The following is a 23,241-nucleotide window of genomic DNA, read 5'->3' as shown; positions in this document are numbered from 1 at the left end:
AGTATATTTAAATTTTACGACACTTGCACACACAATTAGCCTGCATGATTTGGACATTACCTCTTAAATGATCCTTAATAACCTGTAAGCTATTTCTTAGAAGCATATATTTGGATGTGAGTAGAATTCATATTACATATAAATTTAGTGAAGGCAACATGATTCTCTTTCCAGATATTGCACAACATATTAAATTAATATCGTGTAAACAAGAAATTTGTAAAGGTGGCCAAGGTGCCACCTGAACTCGTAACATAAGATTACCTATTTTGCAGGTGAAATTCAAGACGCATCATAAGATCAACATCAACAAAATCATGATAAAAAATATGTCATGTTTAGCTTTCCCCTAAAGCTTGTGAGAAAACAAACAACTACAATTACCTAACAGTCGCTATATTCAAACATGGCTAAAAGATGATCTATATAGGATGGTCACATGAACATGCAAGAGCCTCATGTATTCCAAATCTGCATAGTCATGCCATCACAACTGATAAGTAATGCTATGTCAATCTTTACACCATCTCGTGCTAAATCCTTCCAAAGAGAGCTCCTTTGACATATGATTTCTGTCACTATTTCCTATTATAGTCAGCCATCCCTTAAAATCATGCTGCAATTCCTAATCTAGATTCTATATACATCCAACTTACACCTCTACCATCCACTGTAATCATTGAAACCTTGAAATTATTCTCTATCATACATACTTGTACTACACACCATATCTAACTTGTTTATGACAATGCACACTCAACTACTTAAGGAGTATAAGAGTGTGTATATATATATATATATATATATATATATATATATATATGTGTGTGTGTGTGTGTGTGTACGTATATATGTATGTATATATGTATATATATGTAATATGTATATATATATATGTATATATATATATATATATATATATATATATATACACACATACATATATCTATATATATATATATATATATATATATATATATATATATATATACATACATATATACATATATATATATATATATATATGTATTTCTTAATCCTGGAAATATTTTATAAATATTCTGTTATAAACAACAATGGTATCTAACCACAAGAATTCAAATTGATATCCCATAGAGCAATGATGATGCCTTAGCTTTGTTCATCTTCAAAGAAATTTCTTTCAATTGAATATTAAGTTGAAAAACAAGTCTATTGAAATTTGAGAAAATTGTCTATTCCCACTACTGACATTTGTCTTGGCATTCCCCAGCTAACCAAAAAAACACCCTCACTTTCTAGCTAGATAGTAGTGAGAAAAGGCATTGCACTCATAAATGCATTGAATATAGAAGCAAAGGAGAAATCAGCTAAGAGTTTTCATATGAATTCAGGGAACTTTGATGCATGCGAGAACATTGCTACCCTCTACTAAGGCTTACTACTAAAGGTCTTAAGGAAGCATCTAAGGTCACTTGATGATGGACATACTAAACAAAGGTACAAGGAGGTAAAATAACATTCTGATATTTATGAAGCAAGGATAATAATATTGTGGTGCTTTCATTCTATTTTGAATTATGTGATTTTCCTTAACATAGTAGAGATTAATTACAAGTGTGTCCTATCATCTAAGCAATCATATTGGTGGGGAAACTAGCTTTGGATTAGTATACTCCCAAATAGATAGCACTTGGAGCAGAAAGGGGACTTTTATTATTTATATGTGCATGACCAATGTGACGCCAAGATAATTCATTGTGATGTCAAAGAAGCAAAGATTTTATTGCATGAAGATTTTGAAACCATAGTGGGAGACTTTGGATTGGACATGTCACTACAGTTGTTTTTGGTATTGTGGAGCAGATAGCCCCAAAATACCTTTCAATAAGACAAACACTATGGAAAACTAATGTATTTGGTACAGAGAATATATTACTATTGTTAGACAAAATTATTCAATTATTCAAAAAAATTGTTCCATGCAAAGAAAACTTAGAGATTGACCTTGGCCACAATTGTTGCCAATTACTTTAGGATTTTTTTTACCATGTCACATGTGGTTTTAGGGTTTCATTGCAACCTTAGGGATAATCATGAAACAAATTTATTGTTTTGGGGAAATTATGAAATATATCTCCCATTCCCAATAGATTCAAGCATAGTATATCTATTCTAGGCACATTTTCTAGTGGTATTTTCAACTACAACATTATAGGCCTATTTCTTCCATAATATAGACACTTGTAGCAAAAAATACTTGTGCCAAAGCATATTATGTTATAGCATCTCATCACTATTAAACAAGTATGTCTTCACTATGTATATGGTTGAAGATATATTTGTTGGCATTGATGACTCCTAGTGATATTTATTTTGTATTGGAGTTTCTAAAATACATAAGAATTATATATGGTGTATTGGTGTTTAAAAAATACATAGGATGGCACAAGTAATCCTAATAATAAACTTCCCTAATGACTAGGAGGCCTTAAAACTCCTCTAGTGGTTTTTGCACTAAATGTGGGTATCATTTATTGATAAAAATGGGATCTCAGGGAGAATTGTGTAGAAGTTCTCTATAAAGAGCAACCAAATTTAGAGTTACAACTTTGGCACAAGTGCAATCTAAAAAAACTAAACAAGTTTCTCTTTATGCTTTCAGGTAGCCCAGGACACCTCTACACATAGGTAATTACTCATTGTACATTCTAGTCTCATTGGCATATTTTTTGGTCATTTGTTGGACATCAATAAAATTACCTTTCAATGCTTACTGCAAATTCAAAATGTTAAACAATTGTAGTTTGATATGAATGCTCTGAAGGAAGGTCTCCATGTTGTGGAACCCATTATGATTTTCTCTTAAATAAGATAAATGACCACTAAGGAATTCCTTCTGCAGAACTTAGTCCCCCTACAACTGAAGTCCTTCCTTTGAGAGAGTATATTTGTCCTATTAAGTTCTCTGAACACATGAGAGGTTATGATCATCTCGAACTTCCTAGAGAGATCTTTCATCTGAGTAGCTAAGGGATATAAGGAATTATTCTGAATTTGACCTTGTGCATTCATCCAATTAACATCCAGTGTTGAGTGCCCAAAGACCTATAGATGACCAATATCCTTGTCAAAGGAAGATGTTAATAAGGAAAATAGAGCCCTCAACTTTGCCAAGTTATTTTTATGTTTGTCCATGTTTTCCTTAGTTTGGAAATAGTGAGTGTCACAACAATAAAGCAAAAACACATGACTACAAATTTGACGCGAGTCTTGGCAGTTATTCTACATGTAGTAAAATTTTGTTTGTGTTTGAGCTGCACTGCTTTTAAGTTATCAAACTATAGTGTTATCAAAGTACAATAGATACATGTGTTGATGATAATTATCACAATTGTAAGATATTCAACAATAAAAGTTTAAAACCGTTTTTTTGTGGACTATGTTCATTTAGTCTCATTTGTGTTATTGTTTTCCATCAGATAGAGTCATCTTGGTCTTGCTGCCATAGTCTACCTCTGTTAGAATCTTGACAAAGATGACTTATTTAAACTTTCATGCTCACATATATCTAAAGTTAATAGCCAATCAACTTGTGAGTTGTAGGATGGTATAATGAATCAGTTCTCTCTCAAGGAGGCCACAGAGTTATGTTAATGACAAGGTTATCATGCTTCAGTCAGTGAGAAAGTTCAATATGCCACAGGGTTCAGATATGAGCCTTACAAATAACAATAACCAAGTCTGCATAGTTACTGCAACTTTCACCAACAAGAATATACTATAATTTCACTGCAACAATGACCTTCAAGGAGGTCGAGAGATTGTGTAAAATGATCATCAAGTGCCCAGTGTTGACTAATCAAACCTTCCCGTGCTCAGATTATCAATAACCTTGTTTTAGGGATACCTCCAATGTAACCATAATCTGTCTCATGAGATCAATATGATCCTTCTTTAACTTTTCCCTTACGCAATCCATTGACCTTATTCCTATAGAAAGTTAGATTATTTGATCCTTCAAGCAAGGCATCATAGTGACTTGACCCTATCACAAAAAAAAATCTATCTTCAAAGCGAAATATGCTTCCAAAATTGGAGGCACTGATAGAGAGAATAGGTGCTGAATAGTTGATACTAATCAATGATCATGGTGATCATGCTCAGCATTTGATGGAGGAATTTTAGATTCTGGGACCCTTATGAAATATGTTTTGGTCTAGGATTTGGCACTCTTGGTTGATGTCCAGGACTGTAACTTCTTAGGAAATAATCTCAGCTTCAAAAGTAATGATAGAATGAATGAAGGCTTATGCTTGTTATCTGAAGTATTCCAAATATCTTAGATAGATATCTCCTGCACTTGATCAATCCTCTAGAGATGAGAAAAGTACTTCAAACAAAGATCTGTAGAGGATTGACCTTACCTCTAGGGATCATAGAAAATATCTTTCCATATGTTTACGATGAGGATACAATCTTAAGCTTGCTGAGTAGGACTGTTATAAATTACAAGAACATACCTTGATGTATTTCAACTTTTGCCATGATAGTTGAATATCTTTAATATTGGTGCCCATTTTTACTGATTAGGGCTTGAACAAGGCCTTAAGAAATAACCCAAATTTAAAATCTGACTTGATTTACCACAGAGAGCTAGAGGTATCAATGAAATTCTTTAGTGATTGCAATCTCTTTAAGCTTGGGCCTGTCCTCACTTGAGCTCTGATACCATGTTAATTTTCAGTTAACATGTTCTTTGCATAGGTTAGATACTTCATTCAACCATATGCCCATTAATCCATTTACCAATTGTATTAGACATTATATAATAGTAACTGACGAAATAACATAAATGATAGATGCAGAAGACAAACCAAGATAGAAAGACACGAGAATATGGCTCAAGCTAGGGAAAAACCCCAAGATGGGAAAACCCTCGATCAAATCTTCTTATTATTATTATAAAATGTTCAACAGAGAAAGAGAGAGGGTACAATGATATAAAATAACTTGCCAACAATGCTCTTAGATCCATAGAGCACAAATCATATTGTTTTAGAAGATCAGTTTGGTTAAGGCAAAAAAAGTCCACTACTCTCTAAGTTAAATGATCCAAAAATACTCCCTTCTATCGTGGCCTTCCTTATTTCACATGATGCTCCCTTTCGCTGGTTGAAGGAGTTGGTTTATGACCACATTAAGGTCACCGTTGATATTATCTTTGTGGTTCTGGATTAGGGATTTTGAAGCATGCTGCTCCATCCATTGAATATCTGTAAACAGTGCAACCTTTTTCTTCTTACAAGGGCTCTATTATTTGTAGTAGTCCTAGCCTATTTTTAGGTTTCCTCATCCAATCACCTAAATACTATCATATAAGGTTAGCAACTTTCTGTTGTATTTCAGTTTCCTGGGCAAGTGATTCAAGGCCTATGTCAAGCTATGAGAATATCTTCTAGTTGCGGCCAAACTATAGGAAGAAGTCCCATAAGAAGCAAGTCACAACCCATATACAATATTGTCCTTAACCATAGTGAAGCATTGCTTCCAAACCCAGACCTATGACAAAGCCCTAACCAAAACAACCCCAACCATAACCAGAATTTATCCTCCTTAATCTTCACTGCCACAGAGATATATTTTTCTTTTGATTGATGTGTCCCAAACGAGAGATAATACTCCTCTATATATAAAATTCAGTGGATTTGATGGGACATGACTTTTGATCTTCTTAAGCCGACATATAGTTGAGGCCAACCTAAATAATTTACATGAGAGAAACATAAATTCAAAATTCCACTTCTACTTATCCAAATTTGACGATCTTTAGATCGATTTTGGTCTTTTCGAAAAGAGGAATTCAATGCGACAATTATCTTCCCCAAAGGATTTGTTCAAAGTGTATTTTGGCCCTAGTTTCCATTTTTAACAAATTTAACCATCAATATTTGTTTCTAGCATTTTGGGCTGAATTCACAATAGTATGCTAAAAGAGTCATTTGAATGTATGGAAATTAGGATATATAAATGTGAGATACATACTCTACATCTTTGGTTTATTTCCTTTTCAAATCTGAGTTTTTTTAGGCTACATGTTAATTGTTTGAACTTGGAACTTTGAATAAATTCCTGAATGGACTTCGTAAGGAAGTGGTACCATAAATTGTGTTATTTCAAATATTTGACTTCCATATTTTCACAAAATACAATGTCCTCAATAAATACTTATATGTATAAATACTTATGTCTAGGATTATATGTGTTGGAGAAGTTCCTTTATGTTTTACTATAATCTTGATGGTTACAAGATTTAGCTGACTTTTTTCATTAATTTCTCATAGAATATGCAAAAGGAAATGATTGTCAAAATGTGCCAAAAATTACATTTCTCCTAATTTCTTTTTTTGTTGTTCATGACAAGATAATCATGTTGTAGGAATGAGTTATCCTACAATTTGTTTCAATTTGTGAATTTTGTTTCCTCCCATTTCTTTACAAGGATGTAAATTTCATTTCCATGTGGATGGTTTTTTCATGTATCTTATCTAGCCTCAAATGATGGTAATGGAGCAGATCTTGAGAAGTAGTCTCGGACATAGAATCTATTAGAGTTTAATGTTACAATACCACTTCCACCTGGTATCAGAAAAAATTTAATGGTCTATGACATAAAGAAGAGTTATTTAACAACAGGGTTGAATGGGCAACCTTACCTGTTAGTTGTAAGTCATTTATTTCCATTTCTTAGTCGTGATTCATCAGTGTGATTTTGAGATTTATCACATCACTTACTTTGCTAATCCAATATTCATGGCCTGTATTTCTCACCCGATGTTAGTTACTTGACATGGTTGATATAACATTCAATTCTAGGCCACTTTTATTTTAAGCCAGAGATTTTATTGATTAAAAGGATGTTCATATTTTGATTGGTCTACTGAGAGAGTGATTTAAAAAAGTTTTTTAAATTCCATGTGGATGTTATTTTTTTAGGATGAGCTCTTTGCACCCGTAAGGTCAGATGATTCCTAGAACATAAGTATACAGAAAGTGCATCTTTGGCCTTTGTTGTGTATCTATTATTCTTTATATCATTGATGGATGGTTATTGATTGATGTAAAACAAAGGATGGGAAGGTTCTACCAATTCTCTTGAGAAAACAAAATCAAATGGAGTGGTAGAATTGTGTTTTAAAGGGTGAGCCCGAAATCAACACTTGAAAGGTAGAACTTGAGAATAACAAATTATCTTATATGGATCTAGAGACACAATAGACCATGGAAAAACAATGATGGCATTGACGAGTCTTCCCTGCAAATAAGCTCTAACTGTTAGACCACTGCCCAAATTTCAGTTATCTACAATGGAAATAGTGACTCTAGATTTATTTTTATGAAAATGACTTTGGCCATTGTCGTGTTCGTTTCCTATGAATGATTTTGATTTTCAAACTCCAACTAGTTTCATGATAAACACATAGTTTTCAAAGATCTTTTCTAAATCTATTTTCTTGAGAAAATTTGTCATTTTACTTTAGGTACTGTAGATTTCTACCATCTCACATATGTTATGATATACTTTCCTGGATAAATAGACAGAAGTGTTGTACAACGTAGTCTTTTTTAAATCTAAAGAAACACAATTTCCATATACAAAGTTTATTAATTAAGAACATCTTTTAGACTTCTTAGCTAAGTTATGATTATATTTAGTTAGGGGATTTTGTGTACGTTGATATTGTGTTGTCTCTTTGGTTTCTGTTAGATAAAAATGGTTAATAAGGAATGTGTTCTTGAGTAGTAGACACACATCGTATTCTACTATCAACATGGATCTCCATGGTTTTCACGCATGGCAACAAAGACACAGATGTCAATAGGATCTCCAAAGTCCATGTTGGATGAATTTAATACTAGTGATGATTTTGATTCCTTTTCAGATAAAGAATGTCACAAGTCAAATTCAAATAAATAGAAGTAGCTCAAGAATGAAGGTGAAGCTATTGCTTTCTATCCAAGCCAATTTTTTTTATTTGTTGGTTGTTGTCGTGTTTTGAGTGTGGACTTGTGAAATTCCAAATTGCATGTTGGTTTATGTGAAGGGGAAATATTTATTTATTTATCCTATGTCATTCATGGTTTCAGAATATTTGTGTTACATTTGCACATGAGTTTATATATCATTCAGATAAATAAACACCCAACAACAAAAACATTGATATTTTTATTTCACTGAACCTATAACATATTGCATTTGTCTTCATCAAATCTCTTCTTCCATATGCTATCCACTTATGACATTTCCTTTGCAACATTTGGTGCATTTTCTAGTTATATGTCATTTATAGGTTATAAATGTCTTCATAGTTTCAATTCTAATTGAGTATTCAACTAAACATATTGATTCTCTTATACGTAACTATTTTTCCCTCCACCCACATTTCATAACTTCCATAACCATTAGGTAGGGACCTGCAACTTCAATGTTGCTTTGCTTGTTTACTAAAATCGTGCCAAGACTTTAATTTATTGAAACTTGTAGAATTCACAATTTATGAAGTTTCAAGGTCTAATTTTTAAAAGTCTAATTCTTTAAAGGGTGCTAGCTCCATGGAAGAGCACTTGCTTTACAAACAAGAGGTTGGTGGTTCAATTCCATCGTACCCTGATGTTCATATGGAATGGTGACGATCAGTTTTTGGTGACGGAGGCTCTTTTGCCCATCATCAATGAGCTTATGGTGACAATTTTCGACCCTCACCATAATATGAAATGGTGACGGTCAACGAACACCACCATATATACGCATCAATAGTGACGACCATGAAAGGTATGTAACCATAAATCGTTGTTGTTGATATGAAATGATGACGGCCGCTATTTGTCATTATAATCGTTATTTGTGATGAACCTTGAATGTCACCACAACACCTATACTTTTGGAAATGCGACTTTTGGTGACGATCAACGAATGTCACCATATATGTGCACCAATAGTGATAACCATGAAATATCTATCACAATAAATCATTGTTGTTCATACGAAATAGTGACAATCACTATTCGTCATTATAATCAATATTCGTGACAGACCTTGAATGTCACTATAACACCTATACTTTTGACGACGCCAACTTTGGTTACGTTAAGTTTTTGGTGACCGAGGCTATGGTCCATCACCATTGCTCATATGAAATGGTGATGGTCGCTATCAATCATTATAAATCATTATTGGTGAATAACTTTGAATATCACCACAACACCTATACTTTTGGTGACACCACCTTTGGTGATGTTCATTTTTTAGTGACGAAGGCTCTTTTGACCATCACTAATGAGCTTATGGTGACATTTTTCGCCCCTCACTAATGTCCTTTTTTCTAATAATGCATATTTACTCATCCTTATATTTAATAAGTGGTGTAACATTTCACAACAACATTGGATAACACAATAGAATAAATTAAAATGTATTTTATTATATATCAATAAGAGGCTCTTTGTCATACAAAATGGGATTGTTATTGGTAACCCCTTGTCTTTCAATTGGAACACTATGTCCATGATTACATTAAACAAAATGTCTTATTTTCACTGACAATTACTTCAAAAAATACAAGTTGCATTGATATCCAAATAGATCAGCATTCTTCGTTGGAATTGTTGTGAGTGCTCGAGCTGCTTCCATGACTTGGGTTATTTGGAGGAATATTTTGTTGATTCAATCGATTGTTTTGATCTTCTTGATATTGTTCCGTCTACAAACATAAAAATAAAGTGTAATGAGTGTATCTACATGGGTGAGAATAATGAAAATTGAAATAAATAATATACATTAATGTAAATAAAAACTAATGTACCATAGCAAGAAGTGACTCGTGAATTATACACATTTTTTCAAAACGAATTCTCATGCCTTCTTTCAAAATTGTTATGTTGTCGTAGTTCCGTACTTTGTTTCCTGCAAGTTTTATACCCCATAATAAATCATATATTTAATGCAAAGGATTTTTTATTTACTTACAAATTCCACAATTAATTTTTGATATGCCAACATATACTCACAATTGTTATTTAACCCAATGTCAATCAATTTTTTCGATGACTCTTCTTTGTATGTTAGCACCTATTTGAAGACATTCAAGGATGGTTGTTGTAAAACAACTTAAAATATACAAAAATGAAACCTTGAGTTGTTATAAGGAAATATTAACAATTAATCACAAACTTTGAAATCAACCATTTTCTTCCTTGTCGTCCTATTTTATGTGTTGAATGAGATCCATCTTGTTTTCTTTTATACAAGAAATTACTTGAAAATTAATATTTAATGTTAAATTATTTTTTATATGTACATATTAAATCATAATTACATACATTTGAAGCACATTGTTGTTGATATGGCTCTTCCTGTGTTGCAATTATGTCCATTTATTTGACCATCTTCTTATACACTTTTTTGGACATTCCTACTGGCATGTTTCATATATCATTGCATTGATCATTTGAGATTTTCTTAATCTTCCTAAAAAAATATATATATATATTTTTATAATGATATATGAAAACTAAATATAAAAAAATCTATATTAATAAATTAATGGTTTGTAGTAAGATATACATATAATTCTAGAAAATCATTTTATACAATTATGAATATTACCTTTTAAATGATTATTTTTTGTTGTTGTATGTTTTTTCTATTGCAAGTCTCACATGTCTCATTGACCATTGCTCTAGAAATGTTTCTTGTAGTTTAAATATAATTTTGTTCTTACAATCATTACATTGATTTTTGTATTATAAGTAGAAAATACGTCTATACATTCGTTCCACTAGATCCCTCATAGTTTTGTAAAAAAAATCGCCCTTTTATTAACATCCAGCACCACTGCAAATGAGCTATAAAGACTAATGCATCGTCATTTACATGTTACATAATTTTTCTTTTTTTAAAAATGACATTTATATTTTACTTCGTTGTTGCTCCCTGTAGAACATTAAACATATATGAATTAATAGATTGTTTGAAACATGATATCTAATATTCTTAAGTATATTATTAATAAAAATTAAAAAAAAAACTCATGTTGAATAGTATTTTTTCATTCACCTGATCCATCATTCTACAAATTTTCTATCAGGATTTTACGCTCTTCTGCACTTAAATTATAAATAATCTTATTAACTTTATTCATTTTTCACGTTTGCATGACACACACCAATAAATAAATATTAGTTAAACTTGCATATAGTTCAAACATATTAATTTTGTAAAGAATTTACAAAAAAGTTGCCTTCTCTGATTTTTTTATGTGTTGTCGTTGTGTCTATCAGTGTTTTTGTTACTTAAGACCTTCTGAGACATTTTTTTTATCAATACAAAACATGTATCATTCAATACATAATCAATTAGATATATTTTACAAATAAATCGAATAATTTTAAGCCAAACAAAAACTTCGGTAATAACGCATCGGTGCGTTTATAAGATTAAATGCACTGAACTTTTAATTTTTGAGTGCCATCATGGAAAATTAATTTTAAATTAGGATGGCGTGATTTATAAGGATAAACACATCGTATTGATTTGATGGTGATATTAGGAACAAATGTGTCAGTGTGTTATATTACAATGGGAGCAACAATGAATAGATTGGAAATAATCCAAAGCATTATAATATACCAGTGAGTTGAAGCCAATGTATTATATTACAGAGGGCACACCACGCAACAAATAGACATTTTTTTTTTTTAAGTAGAGGCTTGACAATGCGATTTATAAGGCCAAACGCAACAGAATGATTTAACAGCACTATTATGAACAAGCGAGCCAATGTGTTATATTACATTGGGAGCAATGATGAAAATACTCGACAAAATCCAAAGTTTTATAATATACCAGTGTGTTGTGTTACTCAGGCAGCATCGATGTGTAATTTAACTTACATAGGCACACTGCAAAACATATATCCATTTTTTTAAATGAGAGAGGGTCGACGACGCAATTTGTAAGGCTCAACTCACCACAATGATTTAACAATGCTATTAGGAACAGGTGCGTCGATGCCTTATATTACACTGAGAGCAAAAATGAATAGACTAGATATAATCAAAAGTGTTATAATTTATCGGTGCGTTGTATTACTCAAATAGCACTCATGCTACAGATGATGCACCACACAACATATACCCATTTTTTTTTAAAAGGAGAGGACTGACAAGGTTTGGATATAATTCAATAAGTGATTCCCTACTTTATATGTCAAACACCCTATATATAGTAAGTACACAAACCCATTAAATCTAAAATGCCGAAATTGAGATACCCTAATTGTGAAGAGGTAGAAAAAGTTAAACCCTAATGTGAAATTTTGTAGGAAGAAACAAGGGTTTAAGGTAAGTATTGAATTTTTTTATTTTTATTTTAGGAATAGAGATCGTAAAAAAAAATTACTAGTTGTTTTTCTATTATACAATTTTATTTTATTTTTGTTAATTTTTTTTATTATTATTTTATTATTTTATTATTATTATTACTAGCATTTGCACCAGATGTTGCAAAGAAAACGACGTAAGGCATAAAGTGCGGAAATCCATTATCCATGTAGTGTGTGCATTATTCAACAAGGTGGATCTCTTTAAATTTATTGCAAACATTTATGTTATTGCATTGCTAATTTATTTAGAATCTACTACTACCTCCTCTTCTTGGAATATTAAATTTCTTATCACCCCATGATGACAATCCCTCTAATTATTGGAATCACAATTTTTTCCACTTTAGTGGGTTTACCGTCAACCTAAAGAAACATGAATTTGAGTCACTCAACTAAAAAGAAATTGCTAAATTGTTATTTATCATGTTTTGAGTAAAAACAATTAATAACTCATATTTACAACCCTTGAAATATTTACAACCTTTTAAGTCTTGTATTTATAACTCATATTTATAACCTTTAAAATGAAACTAACTATCTATATTTTTATTAATAATAAAAAGAATCTTCTTTATAAAACTGACACTCACATGCTACTCCTATTGAAAAGGAATCAATACTCTTTGATAAGCAGGGAAAGCATTATACTCAACCTCAGGGAACTCAGTGGGCAAAATTATCAATAACTAGTTAATATTGATTTGCATCAATTTCTTTTGGTCCAACCAGCAATTAAAATCCATCCCCTGCCACTGCAACAATAATACACCATATATCACCTTCCCATTAAAACTGAGAATGAGCTGCAAATAACTGTGAGAACACGGATGCCTCATAAGCATGGAGTTAAGTTTGATCCCTGAGCTTTGCTACAATCCTCAACTGTAGAAATATTGAAATTTTTAAGAAGACTCTGGCCATTTCATAAGAAGCTGACTTGACAGCAGAGTTTGTCTGTTACTGAGTCCCAATCATAGAGATGTCTATATGAGTTATGTCAATGTCTAAGTAGAGCTGTTGAATATGGAATGTCGGTGTAAGTCCTCATCTCTGTCCAACTTATGTCAAAGCAAGGATGCTACATAGGAAGAAAGAATTGGTTAATCGGTTGTGGATGATGGCATTTTTCCTAGAAAATGCAATATCTCCTTCATTGATTTCAAAACTCCATTGCTTCACTTGCACCTATCTTCTCAGGCTTTCATATTGATAAAAACAATGTAGAAAATTTTGGTTGAGTTAGTTTCAAACCATAAAATCTACCCCAACTTCATCTAATGGGCTTGTAATATAGCCTTCTTTCCCGCATTTTCTTGATTATAAAATAATGTCAAACTAAAACGAGAGTTAGAAATATTTTTCAACAATAGTCACTTGCATCAGATGATTATTATCTCGCTTGGTTTTCATCCTTATGGCTTAATATGGACGGACCATTTTCTGCAAGATTAGGAAAGCCTACTGTGTCTTTGAAAGATCGATTTGATTAATGGACATAAGTTAAAATGCAGTGATCATCCTGTAAACAAATATATATACTCTATATATATCAAAGCAGCAGACTGAAGGCACTGAATTTGCCCATTTCAGACTCATATATGATATATCTATTCAAATGTTTACATAAACCAATATTTCATCCACACTGGCTAAGAGTAGTATATATCAAAGACTGAAGGCACTAAAATTGCCCAATTCACTCATATATCTACTCAAATTTCTACACAAACCAATATTTCATTCACAGTGGCTAAGAGTATATATCAAAGTAGCAGACTGAAGGCACTGAACTTGCCCATTTGAGACTTATATATCTATTCAAATTTTTAAACAAACCAATGTGTGATCCACAGTGGCTAAGAGTATCTATCAAAGTAGCAGACTAAAGGCACTGAACATGCCCATTGCAAAATTCAGACTCATATCTATTCAAACTTTTACATAAACCAGTCTTTCATCCACAGTGGCTCGTGATTATCAAAATTTTTATGTATGTCATAATAAGCACTTCAGGAATCAACTAGGAATTGAAGGCACTTGCACAAAGAATATAATAACATAAAACCAACGTATTCTTGCACAATAATATTATTGATGATAACACTATGCATAAATTGCTATCACTTTGTTGTAAGCCACAGCAGGATCTTGATCTTCCTTGGCACAGATGTTACTGTCAGATGGACTGAGATGAATTTTTGCAGCCCCATTCTTCAATCCAACTTTATTCCTTTTCAATTTTGGGGCCATGAGAATCTGATAGCAGCCAACAAGTTTCTTCTTCTCCTTCTCAACCATCTCACCACCATCTTTATGCTTTTCTTGATCTTTTCCCTGTTCCTAGCATGCACTACTGTTGAAGTCTTGGCAGCGGGATTGCTATTTTTGGGCATCAACAACATTATTAGGTTTAATGGACAGTAATTTTCTCACAAATGAAGGCCTGGGTTTGACAAGATTCCCCATCAAATCTCTTAAACCCACAACCCCCAGTTGCAGGGATGAATCTGTTCATTCTGTGAAGATCTACTCCATCAAGAATCATGGTGCCAAGGTTGAGAATGCCCTGTGGGTGACGAGAAGGACGACGGACCTGCAGTGCCAAGAAACTCATCCCACTGAAATCTGTGCTCCCGTAGCCCTTGAGGAGAGTGGAAAGCAAGACCCTCACAGTGCCTAGCAGGGTATCCCTGAGGCAACCCACGCAGTATATCTCCATCATCACAACAGAGGTTTCACAGCGGAGCAAACTCTCTTCCACTCTGAATATGGCCTTGTCGTTCCAAGTAGGGTTTGCGCCCCCTGTTCTGTCAATTGCGTCATCAATTTTTTCTCGAAATTGATCCATACAACACAGTAGGTCTACATCATGCCAACAAGATGCATCTCCTTCAGATCTTGAGCTGAGATGATGTTAAGCTCCAGCTGTGTGTAAGCTTCCCCCATGATGTAGAGTGAATTTACTGCACAAGGAAACGCAATATTCAGAGACCACCCTGATTGAAATTACAGGAGAAGAAACCCATGAATGAAATCTTTTGAAATATGAACATTGTATAGAACTGACTTATAAGACAAAACAAATCATAGACTCTCTAGCTCATGATGATGAAAGCAGATGGAAATCAGTGCAGAAGGCCACCCCAAATGGTCATGATCGAAGCCAAGAAGCAGAAAAACCCATTCATAGATACAACAATAATGGAACAAGCAAAAACAAATTTGTACCAAATCCATTTGTTGTTTCATTTTAGAATTTTATTGTTGTGATTTCCATTTCAAAACTCCATTACTTCACCTGCACCTATAGTCTCAGGCTCTCATATTCATAAAAACAATGTACAAAATTTTGCTTGAGTTAGTTTTAGATTATAAAATCTACCCATTTCAAAACTCCATTGCTTCACCTGCACCTATCTTCTTAGAATCTCATATTGATAAAGGCAATGTAGAAAATTTTGGTTGTTAGTGTTAGACTATAAAATCTACCCATTTCAAAACTCCATTGCTTCACCTGCACCTATCTTCTCAGGCTTTCATATTGATAAAAAAAATGTAGAAAATTTTAGTTGAGTTAGTTTCAAACCATAAAATCTACCCCAACTTCATCTAATGGGCTTGTAATATAGCTTTCTTTCCCACATTTTCTTGATTACAAAATAATGTCAAAGTAAAACGAGAGTTAGAAATATTTATCAACAATAGTCACTTGCATCAGCTGATTATTATCTTGCTTGGTTTTCATCCTTATGGCTTAATATGGACGGACCATTTTCTGTAAGATTAGAAAAGCCTTGTGAATCCTTTAGTTTCAAATTAATTCTTTCAGATCACTTGCCTATCTATCTGGAGTCTAGACCTCTCAAACGAAGAGGCCTAAAAACATACCATTTTCATTTGAACAGCTGCAGTTTGGCAACCTAGACATAGAAAATAAAATCCAGTATTAGTGAAATGAAGACACTCACATTACATGAACAAAAATGTGAAGTTTCAAAGTAATTCTTTCAGATCACTTGCCTATCTATCTGGAATCTAGACCTCTCAAACGAAGAGGCCTAAAAACATACCATTTTCATCTGAACAGCTGCAGTTTGGCAACCCAGAAATAGAAAATAAAATCCAGTATTAGTGAAATGAAGACACTCACATTACATGAACAAAAATGTGAATCCTTTCTAAGAAGCTTCAAAATGTAAAGAAAAAAGCGGAACAACTAGGTTTTTGTAAACATATTCAAAAGAAACATGAACTGGAGATAGAGATGGTTAGTGTTGTAAAAGAAAAGGAATTGATATTGTGGCTTGAAAACGACAGATGCTTCCTTTATACTTTTTAAGTGCCAAGCATAAACCACCTTCCAATCCAAGGAAGGATAACAGTAAGTACAAGGAAGACCACAGATGCTTCCTTTATACTTCAATTGTCAAGCATTAATCAACATTCATAAGGTAGGTACTTCCATAGACTCTATCTGATCATGTGACCAACCAGCCCAACTTAACAGCCATGAGAGCATCAGCAGATCAGACACCAGCCCAACTTAACAGCGATGACAGCATCAGCTGATCAGTGGCCCCTTGTGGGGCCACACCAGCCCACCTTTGGGCAAACCACTATGTAAGAAAATTAAAACTTGGTGGAAACTGTAGCAGCAAGCCACTTTCACCTACCCATCTTGTCTCTCATGGCTAGTCTTCAAATGAATAGAGGAAAGATTACCGAGTCATGAACTTTTAAATGAGGGCATATTATCAAAAACCTTGAATGAGACTCATGAGAATCTACAAATTTAAGGGAATCTTTACAATAAAAATCACTTTTAGAATTGAGCACTACAACAAAAAGCACGGATAGTATTTACTCATCGGTGCTATTAGGAAGGGAACTGAGTCAATGCATAAATCTTCCTGTCATCAGAGTGAATCAGTTGATGTTGAAACATAAGTGATCGTTAACATTCTTAAAGGAAATGATGGTCCAGGAGGTGTTCATTATGTTTCTACTTACTTTCTATTTTGAATGCAAGATATGTTCTTGCAACGTAGCTTTATATTCTTTCATACTGTAACATATTAAGACATAACCTTTCACCTAGCATTGCATTTCAACAACAACCTCACATGTTTTATTAGAGTTAAGTGCATGTATGGCAAAAACTTATCTGTTCTGTTACTCTGTATCATCTCCATATGTTAATAACTTTAATTTATAACGGCAGCGACTCTCTTAACTTTTAATGAATTGATGTCAAAGAGTAGAAAATGGGCAGCAAGGAAAGTGAATAAATGTAAAAAAAAATTATATATAACCAGTTAACTAACAATAGCCATGTATATAAAATATGAAGGTTTATTTTAGTGTAAAGTATGAAGGTTTATTTTAACTTTAAAAAGATGAGATACAAAGGATGCACAATACAATTATATTGAGCACTTATTTAGAATGACAGTAGTGTAGATATATTCAAAACCTATTTAGAATAGGTGCCTTACACTTCAGGCTTCTTTTAAGCTTAAAATTGATTAAGCTATTTCAGTACTGTATATGTTATTTCATTTCTTTCTTTACCTCAGTGTATGGTTACCAGGCCTATTTTGCTATAATTTCTTCCATTGTGGCCTTCATGTATAATTCAACATCCATACCAATATTAAAAATAAAATGATATTCTAAAAAAGCATAAACCCTGTCCAATTTGAATCTCAGTATCCTCAGGTACCACATTTATCATTTCACCTTTAGCAAAATTAACATGAATGACATCATCAGCATTAGAAGAAATATGCAAGGACAAGGCAAACAGATGTATATCTATTTTTCCAGATATAAAGTACAATATTATTCTATTGTTTTACAAACAATTGGTTCTATCATCTATGACTTTCATTCTTATCTGATGTGAATTCATAGTACAATTTTTGGTTCTATGACCTTCATTCTTACCTTGTGTATATCAGATACAATATCTTTTTGAATCTCATGCTGATAATAAGGAATGCCTTAAAGTAAAACTGAAAACTATAATGAATTTGAGCTGTATCTGTTTTAGAGAGTTTTACAGAGTATACATGTGCAAGCACGGGATAATAATCATGGCAAGCATGCTAGGGACCTCCTTCGATAGAACACCAAATGATGAAGACCTACAACAAAAAACACAAAACGATAAGAAACATGATTGCAAATAAAAACAAGGACAAAATCATCCCCTTCTTTCTTCCCCTAATTGCAACCACGACAAAATCAGCGCCCCACCCTCTTCCTTTCCCTAATTACTTGAAGTAAGCCTTTTAATAAAGTAGCCTCTTAAGGTTTTGCCAATTATCGTTGAATGACAAAATTTGGTAAACAATGCATGACTTCTTTTAAGTAAAAAAGGACAAGTCTGAATTACTACCTTATATTTTCTGCTACTGTTGTGGTCAGTCCAAAACCCAAGGGAAACTGAGGATCGTACTGCTGGTCCCCAGCATTCATGGGCAGTTGATCAGCACTTTTAAACCATGTTCTTGATAGCTTCCCTTGAAAAGTATAATCTCCAAAAATCACATCCGTCACACCTTGGCCCTCTGTGCCAGGAAGCCATGCCGCAACAAAAGCATCCACCAGTGGAAGGTAAGGTTCGATAACAAGTGGCCTTCCAGATATCAATATTACAAGGCATTTCAGGGAGCCACAGACATTGTTAATCGTATCACCTCCGCCTAAAGGAATGGTCAAATTGAGATTATCCCCAAACATTTCTGCATAAGGTGGCTCACCCACAACCACAATAACATATGAAAACCGTTGTTCTTTGACATAGTTTGCATCTGGATTTTGCTGATAAACAACCTCGGTAGAGGAGCTAACAGCAGATTGGATTTCTGAAAGAATTATTGTTCCTGCATAGCAGAAAAAAAAATATCGGAAGAGTCAATTGAATCTCTGGTTCTTATGGTGCTAGTCTACGATAAAAGGTAGCTGACCTGACATGAATGCAATGGAACTCACCTATGGTTATGTTTCCACTTAAATCTTGCCATTCTATCGTCCATCCACCACATTGATAACCTAGGTTGTTAGGATGAGTCCCTGCAACAAGAATCTTGGGAGCATTCTTATCCAAAGGAAGCAAAGGCTGGCTGGCAGACTTTCCATTTTTCAACAATACCAAAGATTTCCTAACAGCTTCTCTTGCCAAGTCCCTGTGCTCCTGTTATTGCAAAAATAACTGTTATATGTTATGACAGCAAAGCATTGCAACTTGCAAAGCAAGCTCCAAGCTCCCACCAGGTTGTCCACACAAAAGCCATGGACAATTGTAATTAATTTTTTATGCAAGGTCTATTATCAATATCAAAGACGAGCTTTTGTTAAAAATCCGATTAAAAACTAATATCCAGTCCAACAAAAAAAGAGAGAACACACGGTATATTGTGGAAGATACGGTTTTAAAGAAGAGTAAAATACCGAAGCCTATTTATGAGAAAACGAACATAGTCAAATACATAACAGCATAGGTATTAACCATTGATCATAAGAAACTGTCCGTGAATAACAAATGGCACATTCACTTTGCTGCCAAGTTGGTTGGCTAAGCTTGGATCACCCATAGGATGTTCAAAGAGTCCCATGGTGAATTTTACTGTCAAAATTCTTTGAACTACATCATTTATTCTACTCATAGGTATGAAACCACCCTTAACTTGAGAAGTCAGGTCGTTAATAAAGTCAGCAAAATTGAAGGGAACCATCACCTGTGAAGCAGATTTCCAATAGAAAAAGTTAGGCATGAATCTCATAGATATAAAACTTAATAGACTGTCATAAGTATATGCAGTATTTAATTGAGGATACGGAAAATTGAGGAATGTTATCTAGCATGCAAGAGAAATACACTACCATGTCAATCCCTGCACCCACACTTTCAAGGACTGACAAAGAATAATTAGCATTCGATGGGGTAGTTATTCTGTCAATACCTTGCCAATCTGAAATAACAAAGCCCTGTAACCAATACAAGGCAGCATCAAAAAAGACAAATGATGCAATACATACAATGATGTGAGAGTTTAGGCAATTTATTTAAAATCCATATGGAACCTGCAATATCTAAAACGAATTCAAATACTATTTTCTGCAAACCCAGCATTCGCGTATTCTGATCTTAGAAAGTGGCCTTGTTCAGCGCCGTAAACGTGACGGAGGACGACTGGTCTATGCTATACGAATCATATTGCAGGAAGAAGTGCGCCACAAACAACCGCGCCACCATCACAACAATGTCTTTGCCCCCACACTGCTTGTTATCGGCGGACGTTTCATCCATTTCGCGACCGTTGGACCAGAGAACGTACTTGAGCATCTTCTCCCCTTCTGAACCCATGAACCGACGGGGCACAAACTCATCCGCTCTATCGAAAAGCTTTGGATCCTTGGTCGCAAAAGACATGAAGAGTCTCTGCGAAGAGTCTCATCGCCAGCACAAGAGTCTCATGGCCAACAGGCAGTCTTTGCGAAGAGTGTCTCTGCGAAGAGTTTCATCGCCAGCAGAAGAGTCTCATCTCCAGCAGAGCAGCCTGGCCTTTCATGGCCTATTATCATGGGAATTTTTTTTTTTCTATGAAAAAACAGATTAAACGAACGGCAGAAAACACACCAATCATCTAAAACACAAAATCAATGGCTCAGGATTGCACACGTCACATTTTAGGGATGTCTTTCTCAGAGGGAACGCCTTACGGCGTAATTATTATTATCTTTTTTTATTTTAATTTTAATTTTTTATTTTTACTTTTTATTTTTTATTTTATTTTATTTTTTATTTTTTTGAATTGTGAATAAATCTAACAGAATTGTGAAATATTTTAACTGTAAAATTTAAGATTCTTGTTATCCAGGGTTTTAAGTGAATCACCATGCCTTTCAACTTTTGATATTTCGACGGATCCAAAATATTTTGCAACTCTGATCTGATATTCCTTCGCAAGTAATCTCTCTTTTAATTAAACCCTAACATAAATTGTATATTTTTTTGTTAGTAAAATAAACAATAAAATTTAAAACTTATTATGTAGGTTTTTGAGTGAATCGCCATACCTTTTAGCTTCTGATCTTTTGAATATTTCTACTGCTCCAAAGTAATTTGTTGTTGCTGCACAGTGGTATATCTCTCTTGCAAATCACTACCTTGAAATTTTGGGTAAAATAATGAAATGGTGAATAACTTTTTACTATTTAAAAGACTTATGAAATTATAATTCAAAAAATCAATTGTCGCTCGTTTTTTAAATTTAAAAGATAAGAAAAAAAATCACGCTTTTTAAATTCAATTTCTCCGCACATCGGTGCGTTTGATACTCAAGCAGACCAGTGAATTTATATAAAAAGTGCACTGACATTTCCAGGGCACCATATTTTTTCAATGCACTAACATGATTAAATTTTGTTTCTTTTCAAAATCCCGAAATGGTGCAATTATTTTGTTTTTAATGCAACAATGCGATATATCTTTAAAACAGCACCGAGACGGTGTAATTCGTTCTTATTTTCCAAAATTCAGGAAAAATTTGTGTACCGATGTTGTTTCTTATTTAAACATATTGATGCATTTTTATGTGAAAGAGAACTGATATGATAACTTATTTGTTTATTTTTTTGGAATGCCATAAACCGGTGCGGGTATTACTTAAACCCACCGGTGTGCTTATGTTTTTTTTTATCAAGTAAGAGTAGGACCTTCTATTAAACTAGCCAATAATACATAATTTACATGAGGCCGCACCCGCTCTGTGAGAGTTTAACAGATAGCAGGGCAGGCATAAACCGAACCATGCACCCAAAACCAAGAGAAGCCTAAACAAGAAAAACCGGGGAGATTCAGCCAAACAAATAGGGAAAAAAGCAAGCAATAGACCATCTGGTAGTACTAACGTGCACCAAGTGAAACCTTGAACTCCTTGGAAGACGAGTCCACAGAACTGAGGCCCACAAAAGCCAAATGACCCACCGAGGGTCCACAAGAAATCCCACAACAAACCACACTTAAAACTTTCTTACGGACTCGACGAAAACTTTAGGCATAGCACTCTAAACTTTTTCGGGTCTGAAACACCAAACCAACTAACACGAACAAATATTCACCATTGATCTCCCGACTTAGATCCAACGGTCTTCGTAGATATCGGGTGGATGAGAAGCGCGAGGGTTAACCACCTGATGAGGGAGGTTTTCTCTCACCTCTCGCCGCAACGTGTCACACAAAGAGTGGAATCGGGGGCCAACCTCCAAAAACCAGAAACCACTCAGACCCTGCCCGATATACCACTTGTGGTTTTGAATCGATCGTCTCGCAGAAAAGCATGCACGCTCTTTCGCCAAGCGATAACCGTTAATCCAGTCCAGCGGGCAGTTCTTGAGCCTTCCACCCAGATTCTCTTTCAAACACCATCTAAGAAAAATGAAAATGGATGACCAAACCTGTGATACTTCCCAAGTCAGTCCTTTCACCATCCAACCGAAAGAAATCAGAGCTTTGGAATGCAGCCAAAACCAAAAAAGGCAGAGGGTTCTCCATCCTCCCGCCTGTCTCCTAAATCCCTTCGATCCATCTTGTTAATCCATAGTTCCATACCTTTGTTCACCTGGCAGAGACAGTCCTCCCACAGTATTCCTGTAGGTAACAAGTCCCAAGCATACCGAGAATCCCTATCCCTGTTAGTGACTCCTTCATTTGCCAAATGATCCACTAACATGTTAGCTCTCCTTTTCACAGGGACAAATCTAACAGTTTTTAGAGTTTGCAGGTGGGAGTAGATACGGTGAAAGACCTACA

The 23,241-nt window shown here is 34.0% G+C and overlaps 1 protein-coding gene across 1 annotated transcript; it reads right to left on the bottom strand.

Annotated features, from left to right (window-relative positions):
• Positions 1-14,832: 14,832 nt before the first annotated feature.
• LOC149214590 (protein SRC2-like) lies at positions 14,833-15,270 on the bottom strand. Its single transcript, XM_089389439.1, has one exon. It carries the CDS (start codon positions 15,268-15,270, stop codon positions 14,833-14,835), a length of 438 nt encoding a protein of 145 aa, XP_089245565.1.
• Between the last annotated feature and the right edge of the window lie 7,971 nt (positions 15,271-23,241).

The sequence above is a fragment of the Pinus tabuliformis genome, chromosome 1_1 (genome assembly GCF_031772625.1).
Source record: "Pinus tabuliformis cultivar Carrire ecotype Pingquan chromosome 1_1, CPIR1, whole genome shotgun sequence".
Classification (NCBI taxonomy): Eukaryota; Viridiplantae; Streptophyta; class Pinopsida; order Pinales; family Pinaceae; genus Pinus; species Pinus tabuliformis.
Note: the sequence above shows the minus strand (reverse complement) of the source record. Positions and strands in the feature narration are given on the sequence as shown.

What these genes read in the sequence shown, in the direction of transcription:
- LOC149214590 (XM_089389439.1), bottom strand. Translation starts at nt 15,270, where the DNA reads ATGGATCAATTTCGAGAAAAAATTGATGACGCAATTGACAGAACAGGG.